A 19236-nucleotide genomic window follows, 5' to 3' on the forward strand; every position below is an offset into this window, starting at 1 on the left:
GGCCGCTGCAAAGGACTCAGCCTACATGGGGCTCACGCTGTTACTGGGGGAGTTAGAGGCCCCCACAAGTCATTAATCTTTTGACCAGTAGTGATTTGGCATGTGATTTATGTATGCCTATTTAGTTTGCTGTGCAGTACGCACTGTACCATGTAGCCTACTTCATGGAGGCTTTTCATATTGTGGGGGCAGTCAACACGCAGGACTTGCAGAAGGACCATACAGTTCTCTGTCTGTTAGGTGCAGCTTTGGCTATAAGTGTGATTGTTATAGCCTATCTCATTTATTCAATCAAGAAGCTCAAGAAAAAATCTTGTGGTTGTTGCAACAGTAAGCAAAGTCACTCATAAATATAACCATCAAACGGTGTTTGGCAAATGTGGATTCACATTAATGCTGTGTTTTTATTTTATAATACAGCTGCTGTTGCACTGCAAACAAATGCTGCAACAGCCAGTGGTCATCAGCAAAGCCAGCAGGTAAGGTATATGAAGGAAAGATGTAGCTGGAAAGTTGCATGTGTAAAAATATGTCGTCTCATAACAGTTTTTCTTACATTTTCTCAGACAGATGAGGACTTGGTTTATTCTTCACCAATCTTTACCAGTAGGAAGGCTAGCAAAGGAGGGACAAGGGATGCAAAAACAGAAGAGGAAGAGAGTATCTACTCTGATGTCAGGGCTCTGGGGTTGGAATAACACTCTAAACACTAGATTTTATACTCATTTTTGTCTGCACATGGTAAAAAAAAAGTACCTCTAAAGTTGGTAAATAATTATTTATTTTGGATAATAAAAAACATGTAATAGCCTATATTTCATATGAAATCTGTTTTGTAAAAGTAATATAATAGTTAAGCTTTTTAGCAATAAACCTATGCTGTATGGATTCCATATCTATAAACATTTGCTTAATTCTTATCAAAGTTTTTAACTCTGAGAAGATTATCTTATCTTTCCCTTTGTACATCATGAACTTTCAAGTCTGTTATCTTCTAAACATCTAAATTTTAAAAATGCCCAGGAATTGGTGGCATTATTGTTGAATGAATAAATAAATAAACACTTTAAAAGTACCAAACTGAATGAAATTAAAGCCCTGAAATTATAAAATGTCAAATACTGATACATGTTTTTTATAGTTGTTTATTTTTTCATGTTTTGATTCATGCCAAATTTTAAAAATGCCCTGCATTGGGTGGGACTTAGATATAAACACAAAATATGAAGAAGTATGTATGGCTACTCAAAACTAAAAAAATCAGTGCTAGTATTCCATAGCGGAGGATACTGACCCACTTCAAGCACTGCAGTATAGTATACTTTGGTTTTGATCACAAAGGTCAGCTCAACCCAGGTCAAAGATCAACAAATTTGAACTTTTGACACAGTGCTGCTCTAAACACCATATACATAAGCGTAAGACCATATCAACACATCACATACACAGTACAGAGAAGGTTGACATAAAAGTTGTTATTCCATAATAATGTAAAACGGCTTATGACTCAAAGTAATAAACCCAGAACTGAACTCCATAGGGAATGTTCAAAAAAAAAGAAAAATCTTCTTGGTCCCTTGTAAGCAGCAGACTCTAGTAAGTCGGTCCATTGGTCAGTCCAACACTTTGGTCCAGACGGAAATATCTAAAAAGTTATTGAATGGATTGCCATGGAATTTGGTACAAAAATCCATGTTGTCCAAAGGATGAACTCTAACAATTCAATGAAATTTTATTTATAGTATCAAATCATAACAAGAGTTATCTCGAGACACTTTACAGATAGAGTAGGTCTAGACCACACTCTATAATTTACAGAGCCCCAACAATTACAGTAATTCCCTCAAGAGCAAGCATTAGCAGTGGCTATTGCGACAGTGGCGAGGAAAAACTCCCTTTTAGGAAGAAACCTCGGCAGACCCAGAATCTTGGTAGGCGGTGTCTGACGGTGCCAGTTGGGGGTGTGATGAACAGTGGCGTAAAAGTCAAGGTTAGACATCACCTGACATTTTTTTCTTACACCAGCTTCTTATTGGGGCAGTGGTGGCCTAAAGGTTAGAGAAGCGAGCTTGTGACCAGGAGGTCATCGGTTCAATCCCCAGACCGACAGGATAAAATTCTGGAAAAGTGAAAGAACAGCACTTGTCCCTCCCTCATTACCACCACTGAGGTGCCCTTGAGCAAGGCCCTTAACCCCCAACCACTCCAGTGGAGCTGCTCAGTGGCCAGCAGATCAGACTGTGGTTGTACTGGGCAGTTTCCAGTGTGAATGTGATCAGGGTGTTCCTGCAAAAGAGAGGCTGCCTCTCAGTGAACCTCCCCTGAATAAATAAAGGTTAAAAAAAATAAAAACCATTGGCCATATCAATTTGCCTAATGTTTTGGTTTATGATTGAATAACTGCAAAACTATTGACAGTCCCATTAGTCTCAGTTAGTATTTTGCTGCTTGTCAGCATGTTATAGCATTGTCATTATGAGCATGTTAGCATGCTGATGCTGAAGTACAGTACAGCCTCACTGAGCCGCTAACATGACTGTAGACTATTAGTCTTGTTTTGTTTTTATCATAGCCATAAATTAAATTTTTCTGTTTTAACAAAACAATATCCACACTACCAAAAAATAAAGAGTATAAACAGAATATAAGTAAAATAAACTGCATGCTTTCTGGCATTATGTTTTTTTTTGTGTTCAAGTGGTCAGAGATCATTGGTAAATGTGACCCATTAAGTGTACTAATGAAAACCCTCCGTAGATAAACTTAAAACAAGGCATACATTCTAGCACTCTTGTTATCACACTGGACTTGTATGAAAGTTGTTACACACAACAGAAATTCCGACATTCCATGTCAAAGAGAACACAACATAGTCCATGCCCTTCGCCTGGCATCATGGCGGTACTGAAAGTCGGAAGAAAGTCAGAAGCAGCAGAGTCCTGTTTGATTATTCAGATGACTGGACAATTTATTAAATGGAAAATCCCAGATAAAAGGAGGCTAAACAGTTTACCAGGTGTGAAACAGAAGGTTACCCTTTCAGGGCATGGATGAGGGCCCAGCATGACTGAGACAAGGGACAGAGAACACTACAGGTGTGCTTTCACCAGTGACCCGATAGCTGCTGATCTTTTTGAATCTTGCCCCTGACAATAACCCATATTACAAAAAAAGACTAAAACTAAGCATTTTCAAAAAATAAAAACTAAACTAAACTAGGAAAACCACTTTAAAAAACTGAATTTGAAATTAAAAAAACAAATTAAAAATAAAAACAAATGAAAAATGCTAAACTATAATAACCTTGCTGGTGATGCTTTGTTTTCTGACATCAAGCACAATGTAACTCATTTGACAGCTAGTCTATGCTTTTGTAAATCCAGTTATCTTTTTACACATTTTACAATACCTTTTGTCCAACACCTGTTAATGGAATGTCATAATTTTTTTAATTTGTTATACCTATCATGGAATTTCTTGTCCAATTCTGTTGTCACAATTTCACAATTTTATCCAGTAAAAAAAACAAAGGCAATCTGCTGTCTTTAACCTTTATTGGAAGTGTGTAAAGAGAAGAATGAGGTGAAATGCTTCTCAAAGGCCAGGATGAAACCAATGTGACAGGAAGTGCACTTTTGAATATTTATTCTGTGATAACCAATCAGATGCATTTGCCAGTGTGACATACATGATCTTGGCCCTGTGACATCACTCCTTTTCTCACTGAAATGCCAACAATTATTCTAACAAGACACAATGTCAAGATGATCCTGTTGTGGGTTACACTGCTTGTTCTTCATCAAGGATGTAAGTGCTATTTTATAAGTATTCAGTTAAGAATTTGCATGCCAACTAGCTACTGTGGATATGGAGGTTTTGTATGATAAATGTTATGCATCATACACTAATTGTCATTTATTTTTTCATGTATTGTATGTTTTCATTTATTTTAGATTCACTAGTTCCAGTTACCACAGTTAGACTTGGTGAACCTGCAACCTTCACGTGTGCTCTCCATTATAAGAAGATTGACCGTCCACAGATCGACTGGTACAAGCAGAGTGCCGGGGAAACTCTGAAATTAGTTGTGACAAAGCGTGAATCTACAAAACCTGAGTATGCACCAGAGTTTTCTGAATCAAGATTGGAAATGAACAATGATAACAATTTTAGCAACCTGACCATTCTGAGGACAATCCAAGAAGATGAGGGAATGTATCACTGTGCATCCACGGAGCGGTATACAAGTCCTGTATGGAGTGGGACATATTTGTTAATAAAAGGTAATTATGATCTACTTTTATAGAGTTTGGCAAATGCCTCAGACACTGATCCAAACCTTCACTGTGGTAATGTTTAAGAAAAATAACTGTTTAATGATCACATGCCTGTTTTGAAAAAGTCTAAAAACTTCCCATGTCAATCCAATTAAATATACAGACACAGATCATCAAATTATTTCCAAATGTATGTGAAAACCTGATTGGTGCTGTGTATGTGTTGTCTTAATTATTTGACAAAATAATCTTTTCAACCATTTAACACTAAACATGTTCCTGTGTTTTGTCCAACACATCCTCATATCTAAAGCAGAGTATCATGTCAAACTACTAAAGTTGCATTCACTACTTTGGCTTTCAAAATGTGCTTTGAAATCCTTTTAACACAGTTTTGTATGATGCAGGAAACACTCAGAGGACATCAAACTACACTGTTGTTCAGTGGCCGACAGTATCTGATCCAGTCCGTCCAGGAGACTCTGTGACTCTCCAGTGTTCAGTCCTCTCCGACTCTGGGAACAAGACGTGTCCAGGAGATGACAGTGTGTTCTGGTTCAGAGCTGGATTGAATAAATCTTATCCGGACATCATCTACACTGATGGAAGAAGACATGATGAATGTGACAAGAGATCTGACACTCAGAAGAGTTGTGTTTATCGCTTCTCTAAGAACATCAGCTCCTCTGATGCCGGGACTTATTACTGTGTTGTGGCCACATGTGGGGAGATTTTATTTGGAGATGGAACTAAACTGGACATTGAAGGTAACTGTATAATAAGTAAATTTGCTTTTTAAAGTGTTTTATTTTAAAATATAAATTTTTATATTATTTTACAAGCAAAATGATACAACCAGGAGTTGAATTAAACACCATTTACTTTTACTTATTGTTTTTTTCCATTTGAAAATGTTTCAGGAACCAGCGTGTGGTCACAGAAGGCCAACACAATTATTTTCTCTGTTATCTCGGCCATAAGTCTGATTGTTACAGCCGTCCTCATTTACGCCATCAAGAGAAACAGTGGTAATAGAAACTACTCATAGTTCTCTGTCCAACAGTATTACATAAAAACTACTGCATCTGTATTTATTATATATATATTTTCTGTTTCATAATTTCAGCTGCTGTTGCTGAGCAAAAACACAGTGGTGGTCAGAAAATTCCACAGGTAAAAAAAACACAACAGGTACTTATTAAAAAGTTAACCTTATTAAAATAGTTATTTTAGTTATTTGACTTTGTCATCTCACATTTCCTCAGAGAGATGAAGACAGAAGTATTTATTCTGCTGTCGTCTTCACTGTGATGAAAACTGGATGTGGTGCGATAAAGGATTCAAAAGCAGCAGAGAGACAGAGGAGCTACGCTGCTGTCAAGGCTTTTGGGTTGGATTAGTGAGTTAACAGGTCTGTTTGCCATCAGTTGGTACTGTATGTTAGTCTGTTTGGAGCTAAAGGGTTTATCTGAGGTAATGCTGTAAGTGTTAGTCTATATATCACTTTGACTAACATTTAACTTGTGTCTCTTTCATGCAAATGTGTACAGTTAAAAGTTATATAGCAGGGTGCCCTGATGGCATATGGATCGGGTAAAGAACACAAACAGCAACAGCCCTGATTCATGTCCAGCTGGAAAACGTTTTTTAAATTTCATTATTTACCTCTCCCTCATTTTCTATCCTCTCACTATTGCAATTCAAAAAGGACAAAAATGCCTCCCTCCAAAAATTGCTTAAACAGAAAATGGCAAAGTAATTTGTTTTTTTCCAGTAAAATCTGTCTATGACAACTAGGATATCCTCAATTTTGCTACAAAAGAAAAAAGAAACTAAGTTTCCGTTAAGATGGATATTACATATAAATAATAAGGTTTCTACTGTAACTGGGAGTAATTGTAAATATGGAATTTTCCACTGGATCAGTGTTGGCAAATTCTAAAATTCGAGAAAGAGAACACTGATTTTGGACTACTACTCTGTGTCGCCTGTAACCGGTAATTTTTGTTTTGCTGTGTAATTATTTGTAAACATGATTTGTAACTCTATCAAACAATGTCAATAAAGAAATATAAATATCAATTTTTATGTCAACAAAACAACAAAAGCTAACACAGACATGTTGACAACAAGCACCATCACCCTACTATTAGATGGCAATTGGGAATAAAAAACTACGTGTAATCCCACCCAAACTGAAGCTCTCTGTAGAGACTCTGGAACTTTTCCACAGACTGCTCTGTCTACAGAGAGGGCTGGTGCTGGTTGTGGTAATCTGCTCTAACAACAGAGTACACACACTCTGGTGGTGACTCTCTCTTCTTCCTCATCCCTCTTTTCACTTTCCTTGTTGAGAAATTCAGTGTTGCAGAGTTCATTCTTTGCTTTAACATCTGGCAAGATTAGGTCTGTAACATCAAGACCAGATCTAGAATATGAATTGCTCTACAGTGATCTTAACATAGTTTCTTTTATGTCATTTCTCAGTCATCATCTTTTTACTTTAAACCTATTTATCATGCAGTAACAGATGTACCAGCTCAACAGTCAGTTTTATATATTTTTTCTTGTGTTATGAGTATAATATATTTCATGTCCAGAGAATCTGATAAAAATAGTAACACTCCTTGCACAGAATATTAATCACCTGACACACTCACATCTAAATCTCTAGTTGCAAGGTGAGAAGAAATGTGGCCAAAACCACAGGATATGAGATGTGAAGAGCTCCAAGTGTGAGAGATAGAGGGCTCTCAGTTCAAAAAACCAAACACATTACTCCTATACTTAATTAAATCACTCCACTGGCTTCTGATAAAAAACAGAATTGATTTCAAAATATTGCTCACTGTTTACAATCTAATGGCCTAACTCCTACATTCTGATATTAAATTACAAACCCTCCAAAACTCTTAGATCATCCGTCACTGATCTTTACTGTACCCATTTAAAAATTATTAAAGGTTAATTATTATGCAGACACCCTGCTAAGATCAAACCTGAAATGGGCTTCAACAGGATGTTAGTGAGGGAAGAGCTACAAGTTCAGGAGGCTAACCACTTTGTCTTGTTAATGTGCTCATTCAAAGTACAAACCCTAAACTGCATGTATGCATATGTGTCCAACCATCCTGAACCCTTTACCTACTGCTATAAGTTGTTGTGATATTAAAATAATCATAAAAAATAACAGTGTTATTCCTTGCCTTTAAAAAACAAAGGTCAAACGGCCTGCCTCCTAAGGCCAAAACAAAGAGTGAGAAAAGTAGTTTGTATTGACACCTTAGTTTGAAGCCCAACCACAAATGTGTTTCCATGCATTTGTTTTGACTGTGAATGTGTGTTTATCTGTTTATGTGTGACAGTACAAAGTGTGTTTTGGCAGAGAGGCTGTATCCATTTTAATTCTCTATACATCTCCCTCAGATACAAATATGCAGGTCAGAAACTGTAAATCACCTCCAGGTGAATGTGTTCCTGTGATACTGTGAGTGTTCTCTGCTGCTGGAAACCACCACTGAAAAGAAGTGAGTATAGAGGATGGAGGGTTTGACAGCCCTCCTCTGTATGCTGTGCTCTTCCTGCTGAAGTGACTGACAGGCAGAGTGGGCGGGTCATCATTAATGATGTGGAGCATCTGAATTGGCTGGCTCTTACAATATTTAAGATGGCTCCTCTGTCTTAGTGTGTCACTTCAGCAAATGGCTGGATTCATCTTTTTTAAATGCACATAATTCAAACTTAAATTAATGAATAACTGAGTGTTACAGGCACTGTTGTAGGATTTTCTATCAGGCCTAAGGACATAGGCCTATACTGTATATTTAGAGATGCATTACATGTGATGCATTTATATTTAAAGGTTAGATTTTTTATGTAACAGAGAAGTAATTGAATGCAGAAAGGGAGAACATTGTACATACTGACCATGTGCACAAACACGGGCACCCAATGGCATGAACACACAAAATGGCTTGTATCGGCAGCAAGCAATTCAGGCTTGGTTCTTTTCCTCAGACAGCATCCCATTCAGAATATTCTGAAAAAGTATGTTGATTTAAAATTCTTTGCATGGATTACACACTGGCAATCTAATACCAAGGCTACTTTTAAGAGCCAAGCTTTAGCCACAAACTGACAGGATCTCAGGAAGTTTCATTTTTATAAATTCTACAATCCTTAAATGTATACACAAACACATAAAAAATGAGTGGCAGTAATTCAGCCTGGTCTCCTTTGGAAACAGATTCATATGGGACTTTTCTGCAGTGTGTCATGTATGGCCTTCAGTGGGTTTGGAGACAACAACAGGAACCCTGCATTGTAAACTGGAGATGTCAAGTTTAAAAGACATATTATCTTGTGTTTACTCTCAGTGTCAGAAACTCACCATGAAACCAAAGTGTGTTGTTGGTATTGTTTCATGTGTTTAGGTTGGAAAGATGGATGATTTGTTTTCCACCATGGTCATAAACTGCAACACACAAGAGGCCAATCAGATTGCTCTGAAACTGTTCTCTCCCACTTGATATACATTATGGTCAATAATTTTCATAATGCCATCTAAATTACAACAGTCTCAAGTATAGTAGGAATAAGTAGGAATAACCAGAAAATGATGATTGTGTTTTACTTACTGCTGATGCTCAGAGTGGGGCGTAAGTATATGTTGAAATGTCAGATTTACTCCATATATATATTTAAAGTGTTGACATGTTCTTACAGTAATTAAGTTTAATTCTTCATCTGTTGTTAATGTAATATATATTTTCATGATGCACAGATGATCAGATCTTTGAGAACAGGACTGTTGGTGCGGGAGGCAATGTGAGCAGGGACGGACTGGGACCAAAATTTGCCCCTGGCATTTTGGCCCAGACCGGCCCACCACATAAGATCACAAATACCACCCATCCTTGTGCTCCCCTGAATATGTATACCAACTCCTACTCCTTAAAACTACTAACGTCATGTAATGAGTAAGGAAGAATCAGTGAGAGTTGACATATTAAATACTTCAAAAAAAGTGTAATTTATTAATACATCAGTGTTGGGCAAGTTACTTCCAAAATGTAATACATTATTGATTACTAGTTACTGTCATTTGAGAGTAATTAGTTATATTACAATATTACTGTCTCTGAATTGTAATGATTTACACTACTTTTGCGTTACTTTATTATTTATTTTGTATTATTAATCTGAATCTGCAAAGTAACTAAAGCTATAAAATAAACAGTTAAGTAAATTGTACAATAGCCTACTTGTTTCTGAATTGTGGTGGACTAGAGGTAGCCTAATAAGTAGGAGAAAATTAAAATATTCAATTAAAAGCACCTTACAATTGAATCGAATTAGCCTACATGTTAAGAAATTCTAAACAACGTGTTCGTTTAATTTCTGAGGAGGAAGGAGAGACTTGGTCCAATTGAAGATTAAGCAAAAGGTTTAATAAACAACATGATGAAAATGACAAGACAGAAAGCAAAAGATACACTGCAGCTGACAGCGGACTGAAATCATGCTTCTCCTTGACTGAGTCACATAAAAACAGTCCTGAATCATTCTCAGGATCACCCATTTATTCCCTACACCTGGGTGGTTCCTCAAATTAAATCCCTCCTTATTGGTCAGATGTCTTCAAAAGAAAAGGTGTTACTTCCCAATCCATGTGTCTTGAGGCCACACCCGGTCACAGGATCTTACCAAGTCGGTGTCAATTGTTTCCAAACTACAGGAATACTCATTCTTTGTCTTAATCAAGTCTGGCTCAACAGGGGATGGCTCTCAAAGCTGTTTAAATAATAGGTCTCCTTGTGGGGACATGGAGCTTCTACCTTTATGCTAAATAACAGACATGACCTAATTAATTCTTTAGAAGCTAGCGTTGGGGTGAGGCAGTTGAATGCTGATTAGGACTGGTGTGATGCAATCGGTATTGATTCAGTGTTTTTCCTAGCTACAGTGTTCATTTAACTAAAAGCATATTTTTTATCAGACATCACCAATGGTTTAACTTTTTTAACTTCAACATATGGTATAGTTACTTTCCACCGCTGATAAAATGTAATGATATTACGTGTAGCAAGACTAAACATTAATTCCCGACATGTTGTTATCTCAGTCAGTTGCTCGGGCACATTGCTGTCGGCACTGACACGACACAGATGTCCCTAGCCTACCATCTCTAGTTCTGACCACGGGAACAGTGACAAGACAGCTAGCTTCAACGCAGCGTAAACAACTCCAGAAAATGATGTCTATGTCGCAAATGTATCCGTCTCTGCAGTCATTTCAACCACCGAATCAAGCAACAGGAAATAACACTTGCAGACAGCTTTTTTTTTTCTGTGCGAAATGTTTCATTAAAGCGGTGTTGGTGAATTCTTAAAAAAACAAACGCCGCTAAATGTCGGGTTAAAATGCGTTGTAACTTGCGTTACTGAGATTGTAACGGGTATAATATTACCGACATTTTATTAGTTTGCGTTATATTACTGTGTTAGAGCAAAAAGGAATGCATTACTGAAATTGCGTTACTTTTGTAACGTGTTACTCCCATCACTGGTTGTAGTGTTATCACCAACAGTTTGTCCACCACTCAGTTTTATCAAGGGGCAAAGTGTTTCAAGGGGAGTTGTGCTTACTGCAGGTTCTACTCTCACTCCCTCATCTCTGTCCCTCTTCTCCTGAGTCTCCTCCTCACTGTGTATGCCACTGTACCGACACCACCACCACCACTATCATCAGCCACGGGAGCTGATAAAGGTCCTGCTACCTTTCTCACGCAGCTTCTCTGCACCTCCTTTGCGTTTCTTCTCCATGATCTGTATCACTGTTCTAGCCTGGCAGACGCGCTGAAACTGGATGCAGGCAGAAACCCAAAGAGGGTGCTGTTTAAAGATATGATTGGGCCAGTCCAGTGTCAATTAAGAAAACAACCAATGGGCCGCTGAGCTACGTGTTTCATGGGCTGCGTCTGTCAGAAAAATAAAACCCTAGCCTATGTGATATTTTTGACTAAAGTGTTTTTGGGCTAGCAGCCCAGTGTCAATTGAAAAAAACAATGGGCCGCCCGATCTAGGCCTACACTTTTATGGGACGGTTAATGGGCGGACAACAAAAAAAAAAAGTGTCGGCGGTCGGCCCAAAAAGCACGTCGACCCACTGGGAAAGTGTCTGGTATGCCAGATGGCCCTTGGATGTGAGACTGACTTGTACTTGCAAGTCTACGGGAATCTTGTTTTGAATCAGGTTCGTTTCTGAATAATTTTCTAAAGTCTTAGGTAAAAAATTTAGCTTTGAGAGTGATCCTCGCATTACAGCCACAGAGGAGTCTGGAAAATTTGTTCTGCGTATTGCAAAAGCAAGGCTAAGTGATACTGCAGTTCACTACTGTGTGATATACAGCATAATCGTTCCACAGAGCCTGCTCTGTCTACAGAGACGGCTGGTGCTGGTTTTGGTAATATACAACAGAGTACACACACTCTGATGGAGACTCTTTCTTCTTCCTCTTCCCTCTTTTCACTTCCATTGTTGAGGAATCCAGTCCTGCGTAGTTCATTGCCCTTGCTTCACCATCCTGCAAAATTATTACTATTTGTGTCAAGTACAAATATTTCAGAGATTAGGTCTGTGACATCAAAAAAACATCTCTAGAGTATACATTGCTTTACAGTGAGCTTAACAGTTTCTTTTATGTAATCATTCCTCATTCATCAGTACATTGTTTGACTTTAAACCCATTTATCATACAGTAACAGATGTTGTACCAGCTCAACAGTTAGTTTTATATTTTTTAGTTATGACTAATATTAGGGTGATGCTATTTGCACTCCTGGTACAATTAGCCGTATGCTATTTGTACCCTGGTGCAATTAGAAGTGTATGTTATTTGCACCCATGGTACAATTAGCAGTGTATGCTATTTGTACCCTGGTGCAATTAGAAGTGCTATTCGTACCCTGGTGAAATTAGAAATGAATGCTATTAGTACCTTGTTTTGGTGCACACAGCAATGTGTTCTATTAATACCCGGTCTGGTACAAATATCAGTGTATGCTATTTGCACCCCTGTGCATTTACAGTACCTTGGCATATATTTACACACAGTTATCCATACTACTCAATATTATTATACTCAATAATATTATCGCCCTGACATTCTTACCCTAACCATAACCAATCCCACTCCTATTGCCTAAACCTAACCAACCCAACCAGAGCAGGCATATTCATGAGTCTTCCCCTACCACGCTGCAGAAAAAGAAAAAATTCGCGTTTGCGGATCCTGACTTGCGCAATTGCATGCAAATTATCCAATCCAAATTTAAAAAAATAAGATCACCACACAGGGGAATCTAACTCCAAACTTCCATGGCAAAGATAAGCGTACCAACCACTCACCTAGCAGCTCTTTCAGGAAGATGAAAAACTGTTTACCAGTTGGTTTCTTCAAGCCTCGGTTGCTAGGTAACCATACTGTATACAAAAAAATAGGTACTAACTAACAAACCAACGGTTGTATGCTTTCACTGAAGACAGAAAGCGCAACTGTAGTATCCATTTTCCGCTAGAAATTCAATTGTTATAAACTTTAGAGACAAAACTTTCCTAATATGCCAGTTTCTGCGGTCATGGAAGATCCGTCCGCCATGATTTCGGTGCACGCGAGCAACGTATTTTTGTTGTTACGTCACAGGGTGTAAATAGCTCAGCTGTGTGGCCGAGGCTATTCGTACCGGGGGTGCAAATAGACACTTCGCTAATATTATGTGTCATATCCAGATAATCTGATGAATAAAAAGAGTAAGAGTATAGGCAGAATATTTATCATAAACCCACATCTAGATCTCTACCCCTAGCCAGTGCAAATCAGACAACACACCACTACATATTTACCAGATCATTTGATTGATCCACAGTTGACCTGTCATTATCACGATGATGGGAGGCACTCAATGCTCCTGTTAAAAAAAAAAGAAGATAACATCCTTCAGCGTGATTTTGTGAACAACATATTTTAATCACATTTTCAGTTTTTGGCTTTGCAGTTAAACACATTTACTCCTGTAATGTTTCAGTACAGCTTCAGTGTTATAATGATAACCACTGAATCACTGTCATTTTATGACTCTGTGGTTGCGTCTGCAATCTTTTATGCAGTAGCCTGCTGGGGAGCTGGGAGCACAGAGAGGGACAGGAAAAGGCTAAACAGACTGGTGAAGAGGGCTGGCTCTGTTCTGGTCTGCCCTCTGGACACCATAGAGGAGGTGGGGGAGAGGAGGATGTTAACCAGGCTGGCATCAATCATGGGCAACACCTCTCACCCCCTACATGAGACTGAGTTACCAGAGCAGCTCCTTCAGAAGCAGACTGCTGCACCCTCAGTGCAGGAAGGAGCGCTACCGCAGGTCCTTCATTCCAGCAGCAGTCAGAATCTTTAATGCAACATCATAATATAGCACTGCTGGCTGTTTCTGCAATATGAGCCATCACTGGGCAGTATTATGCACTATGCATATTTATTTATTTATTTATTTATTTATCACTCTTTTGTTACCTCCAACTATTTTTTTCTATTTCTTCTACTTAATGTGTATTTGTGTTATTCTGTGTGTAATTCTTTTTTTCTATTGAGGTGCTGTAGCACAGGAATTTCCCCAGTGTGGGATTAATGAAGTCTATCTTATCTTATCTTATTTTATCTTATCTTGTAACTCCACTAGAGCTTTGAGCAGTAGCGGGTGAAGTGATTTGCTCAGGAGCAACTGGTCAGTAGTTTGTAATAGCATGTAACTTCTATAATTAGATGTTTCTGCTGCAATAGGATATGGTGGTGGGACATTATCTATAATAACCAGTAGGTTGGTGTATTTTTGCATAAAGAGTATTTAGTCTGCCGTAGTGATAGTTTTATTTGGGTAAAGTATTTGATTATTTCCACTGTCATCATATTTTCTAATTAGAAATACAAATGTAGATTATGGTATTGTTATGGTTCAGACAGTCAGACTTAAGTGAAATTAAAAAGTTAGTGTGGTGAACCTACCTTTGAAATGCTCAAAAACATTCCTTCGATTTCCGTAGAAAATAAGGGCGGCGATTACAGTCACACAGCAGGCCAACAGGACTCCAAGAACAAGGACAACTGGCTCCAGTTCTGATCCTGAATCACATACACTTCTAAATAAGAATTATTTTATTCTGGACCCTTGGGAGTGATCACTTCCTAGTTAGTTTAGAAAACTAATGATATTTGTCACCAAGCACAATTTGTATGTCATTTTAACCAGGCTAAATGAATTAATGCAAGATGCATACATGATTTTGATACAACTTTTAAAAACATACTTGTCTCCACTTTAGTTCCTTCACCAAACAGGATCTTTCCACACGTGACCACAGCACAGTAGTAAGTCCCAGTATCAGAGGAGTTCTGTATAGTTTTGGACAGACTGTAGACACAACTTCTTTCCTCTTCTTCATCACTGTGAGTGTAAATGATGCCTGGGTGAGATTCTCCTGATCCAGATCTGAACCAGTACACACTGTGTTCACCTGGACACTGATCTGTGTTTCCTTTGGTCTTGGAGAGAAGTGAACACTGGAGAGTCACTGAGTCACCCGGCTGGACCGACTCAGTCTCCGGACTTTGTTTCACATAGACAGATTTCTGCTGATTACGATCTGTGTGATTCATTTAAAAAAGATATCAAAAGAAATTCATGATTTAAATGATTTGCTTGACATAAAAACTTGACAATCACTGAAAGTAAAAGATGTTCTACCGTTCACAGCCAAGAAGATGCCATTGACGAAATTCTGTGAATATGCCGCTCCATAGTGACAGAAGTATGTTGCTTCGTCCTCTTTGCTGATATTTGTAATGGTAAGAAAATACTGAGCATCTCTTTTTGTAGCTGTGAAACGTGGGTTGTTAAATTGTTTACCAATAGTTAATTTGCCAACAATTCCAGCAACGACACGTTGGACCATATATCCAAGAGAATGCTTGTACCAGTAAAAGAATTTGGCTTCTGTCTCAGGAACTGGACACTCCAAAGTTACATTTCTACCAACTTCAACCACAGTCAAAGAGATCTGGTGAGGAACCTCTGCAGTTTGAATCAGGTCTGAAGAAAAAACAGACAAACAATAACAGTTTAAACATGAGAGAACAAAGACAATAAATAATGTAAATGGCTTCCTGTTAGATTATTACAGTACAGTACATGGTCTCACACTAGTTAAGAATTGCACTTACACATGGTACTAAGTAGAATCAAAACAGCCAGTCTTCTGATCATTGTGGTGCAGCAGCTTTCTCTTACACTACTGATGTCTCACCGCCCAAATGGAAGATGTAGTGAGTTGATCAAGGTTTACAAAGCAGAAATCGTAGTGATTGGCTGAAATGTAGAAAATGACCTTCCCCCTTCATTTAGCAAACCTGTGATCCATTTTCATTTGATAGGAAATCTACATGTTCTAGGTTGTTCTTTTTCAAAAGCCGATGTTTTTTTTATTGTTTCGGTGAAAACCTTTTTTGTGTTTTGTGCTTAGTTAAGAACAAGCACTGGAAGTGTTTAAGCTAAATCGGTCTTTCTGACACACTGTATGTGTGTATTTAGAGGACACAATCAACAGTCAAACTCCGGGCCTAAAAAGTGAAGCCAATGCAAAAGTGCCTTAAACCTGCATTCTATTTAATGGCGGGGAGGGGGTCATAATTGAAATGCCCCTACTTCTCACTTGATGTACTTCAGTTACCATTTTCCTTATGAGTTTATGGACTCAATCACTAGTTTAAAGTCCTCTTTAATACAGCATGATGTTCCTTTTGTAAATTTTGATTCCCATTTACAGTAAAATAGACAATAAAGCAGGATATGTTTTAGGGCGTGGCTCCCTTGTGATAGACAAGTCGCTACCACGGTGATATCCTCGGTTGTCAGTCAGATCCACCCCTCGCTCCTCCTCAGCTCCACCCTCTCCTCCAAATATGGTCACTTCAAAATGGTAGTCCACTGAATGGCTGATGTCCTATTCTCACAGTGACGTTGCTGGCTTAGCACAACTCCCAGTACTCATATTGCTAACCTAAAACTTTATAGTCTTGCAAGAAGTATTGAATGTTGCTGTTTATCGTTCCCAAATGCATCAGTTTTATAAAACGTATTTCACAAACGGACATTTTGTTTAGTGAAACTAGTAAGATTAAGGACGGGCCCATTTCAGATATGATTGCAATTAAACATGTTACTAGTAACACCTATGTTTAACCAGTCTAAATGTCTGCAGTGAAAAAAGTCTGATCCACTTTGGTTTCACTCAACATTTTGCCATGTGCACATTTGTGTATCTGTCCAACACAACTTCCCACAACGGTAGACAGAAGTATAGCTTACAAAAATGCATACGGAGCCTTGTATGTTGTAGACATAATAAGTCTTCCTTTGTTAGAAAATAAACAGTTTAAAAATATATAAATATATAGCACACAACTTGCTACTCAAATGAATAAACTCCTCCCTCTTTCTATTCTGACAGCACTTTGTAAAGGCCTTCTGCATGTCTGTCGTGAGAACAACAAGCAAAGCCACATGCAACAGCTACACTGACAGACATAAGCTGAGGTGGGCCATTTCTCCCCCCTTTGACCAACCATCAAGGCTGTTTACTCAGAACAGACCTGACTATGGGCTTCAACAGGATGTGTAGTGAGGGAAGAGCTACAAGAGGCTTCAGCAGGCTAAATTATAGTTTTAGTCGTGTTTTTTTTAATGTGCTCATTCAAAGTACAAATAATGTCTATCTTTTGTGTGTTTGTAAAGAAGCAACTATATGCAATCTTCAATTATCACAGATGCATACTAGTTCATTTTTTAATTTAGTTTTAATGTAGATTTTTTTCATTCACCATTAATTAAAACAGGCTTCCAGTCCATCACTGCAACAAGTGACTTTAGCAAGGCTGTCATTGCTTTGGCAGATAATAGGGCAAATTAACTTAAGATCACAGTTCAAACTCTGTCTATTGGAAGAAGACCAGGGTGGGACAAGTGAATGATTAGCACCTCCCATTCCCATCTCTGACAGAAACTACCAATGAAAAGCGCGTGTGACTGGGGCTGTGTGTGTGTGTGTGTGTGTGTGTGTGTGTGTGTGTGTGTGTGTGTGTGTGTGTGTGTGTGTGTGTGTGTGTGTGCACATGCGTGTGTGCCTTTTTCCTTCTGCTATAAGTTGTTGGTATATTGAAATGTTCATGAAAATAATATAGTGTTATTCCTTGCCTTTAAACAAAATAAAAGTACAAAAGCCCCTTTGTATTGACACCTTAAATTGAACCACAACAATGCTTAAGTTTCCACGAATCATTTGTGGTGACTGTAAATGTGTGTTTATCTGTTTCTGTTTGCGTGAAAGTACAAATTATGTTATGGCAAATTATGTTATTTGTGACTTTCTCCCTCAGATAAAAATATGCAGGTCAGAAACTATAAATCCCCTCCAGGTGAATGTGTTCCTGTGATACTGTGAGAGTGTCTCTCTGCTGCTGCCTTTCACCACCACTGAAAAGAAGTGAGTATAGAGGATGGATGGTTTGACAGCCCTCCTCTGTATGATGTGCTCTTCCTGCTGAAGTGACTGACAGGCAGAGTGGGCGGGTCATCATTAATGATGTGGAGCATCTGAATTGGCTGGCTCTTACAATATTTAAGATGGCTCCTCTGTGTCACTTCAGCAAATGACTGGAGACATATTTTTTAAATGCACACAATTCAAACTTAAAGTAATGATTAATGAGTGCTACAGGCACTGTTGTAGGATTTTCTATCAGGCCTAAGACATAGGCCTATATATTTAGAGATACATGTGATGCATTTATATTTAAAGGTTAGTTGTATCAGTGTCCATTTTAAAATGAATATTTAGCATTTGAAAAAAAAGTTAATCTAACAAAGAGAAGTTATTGAATGCAGAAAGGGAGAACATTGTACATACTGACCATGTGCACAAATACGGTCACCCAATGGCATGAACACACAAAATGGCTTGTATCGGCAGCAAGCAATTCAGACTTGGTTCTTTTCCTCAGACAGCATCCCATTCAGAAAATTCTGAAAAGTATGTTGATTTAAAATAGTTTTGCATGGATTACACACTGGCAATCTAATACCAAGGCTGAACGTTTAAAGGTCCCATGGCATGAACATTTCACTTCATGAGGTTTTAATATGCGTTCCCCCAGCCTGCCTATGCTCCCCCAGTGGCTAGAAATGGTGATAGGTGTAAACCAAGCCCTGGGTATCCTGCTCCGCCTTTGAAAAAATGAAAGCTCAGATGGGCCAACCTGGAATCTTCCCTTTATGAGGTCATAAGTAGAGATGCACCGATAGACCGGCCGGTGACCGGAACTGGCCAGTTTTCACGTGCTCGGCCATGACCGGCGACCGGCAGGTCAGTCTGACATATGCCGATTTCATGCCGGTCAATGCTACAATTAACTGACAACATAAGTCGCGGTGTGAAGCGCATGTCCACGCTATTCTCGCACATGTAGGGAACCTCGTGAATTAACCTGCAACATGTCAGCGTGTGTGCAGAAGATAACAAGTTTGCAATATGCAACACCTGCAAGGCAAAAGTAGGGGGTGGAGGGACGACACCAAAATCATATTTTTTTAGTTGGATATTGGATGTGAAAAGAAGGAAATGGTTCTAACATTGCTCTTTAGATGTATGTGAATTTCCCACACCAGGAGTAATTTATATAATTCTATTTTATAGTGATCCATTATCTGTTCAAAAATTTTTCTATGTTCTGTGCAAAATGTTCTATTAAAGAAAAGATAGAAAATAAATATTTGTGTGTGCTGTAGTAGTTAAAAAAATGAAATCGGAATCAGCTAAAATCGGTATCGGCTGGCCTAACTCAAAGAAAATCAGAAAT

The 19236-nt window shown here is 38.4% G+C and overlaps 2 protein-coding genes across 2 annotated transcripts; one reads left to right on the forward strand and one right to left on the reverse strand.

Annotated features, from left to right (window-relative positions):
* The first annotated feature begins 3764 nt into the window (after positions 1-3764).
* On the forward strand, positions 3765-6158 carry LOC114563355 (signal-regulatory protein beta-2-like). Its single transcript, XM_028590209.1, has 6 exons — positions 3765-3807; positions 3954-4283; positions 4685-5044; positions 5198-5305; positions 5404-5450; positions 5543-6158. The coding sequence occupies exons 1-6, from the start codon at positions 3765-3767 to the stop codon at positions 5675-5677; spliced, it is 1023 nt and encodes a 340-aa protein (XP_028446010.1). The 3' UTR covers positions 5678-6158.
* Positions 6159-11715: 5557 nt separating this feature from the next.
* Positions 11716-15617, reverse strand: LOC114563356 (uncharacterized). Its single transcript, XM_028590210.1, has 6 exons — positions 15547-15617; positions 15071-15415; positions 14634-14969; positions 14332-14448; positions 13182-13246; positions 11716-11862 (listed from the first exon to the last, which is right to left on the reverse strand). The coding sequence occupies exons 1-6, from the start codon at positions 15587-15589 to the stop codon at positions 11716-11718; spliced, it is 1053 nt and encodes a 350-aa protein (XP_028446011.1). The 5' UTR covers positions 15590-15617.
* Positions 15618-19236: the final 3619 nt, after the last annotated feature.

This window comes from Perca flavescens, chromosome 10 (genome assembly GCF_004354835.1).
Source record: "Perca flavescens isolate YP-PL-M2 chromosome 10, PFLA_1.0, whole genome shotgun sequence".
Lineage (NCBI taxonomy): Eukaryota > Metazoa > Chordata > Actinopteri > Perciformes > Percidae > Perca > Perca flavescens.

Bases quoted from the DNA above. Each gene is read 5' to 3' on its own strand.
- LOC114563356 (XM_028590210.1), bottom strand. From the start codon at position 15,589: ATGATCAGAAGACTGGCTGTTTTGATTCTACTTAGTACCATGT. The intron at 14,970-15,070 runs GTAGAACATCTT...TGAATCACACAG, and splicing joins CATCTTCTTGGCTGTGAACG to ATCGTAATCAGCAGAAATCT. The intron at 13,247-14,331 runs GTAGGTTCACCA...TTTTTTTAACAG, and splicing joins TGTTTTTGAGCATTTCAAAG to GAGCATTGAGTGCCTCCCAT.
- LOC114563355 (XM_028590209.1), top strand. From the start codon at position 3,765: ATGATCCTGTTGTGGGTTACACTGCTTGTTCTTCATCAAGGAT. The intron at 3,808-3,953 runs GTAAGTGCTATT...CATTTATTTTAG, and splicing joins GCTTGTTCTTCATCAAGGAT to ATTCACTAGTTCCAGTTACC. The intron at 5,045-5,197 runs GTAACTGTATAA...AAAATGTTTCAG, and splicing joins AACTAAACTGGACATTGAAG to GAACCAGCGTGTGGTCACAG.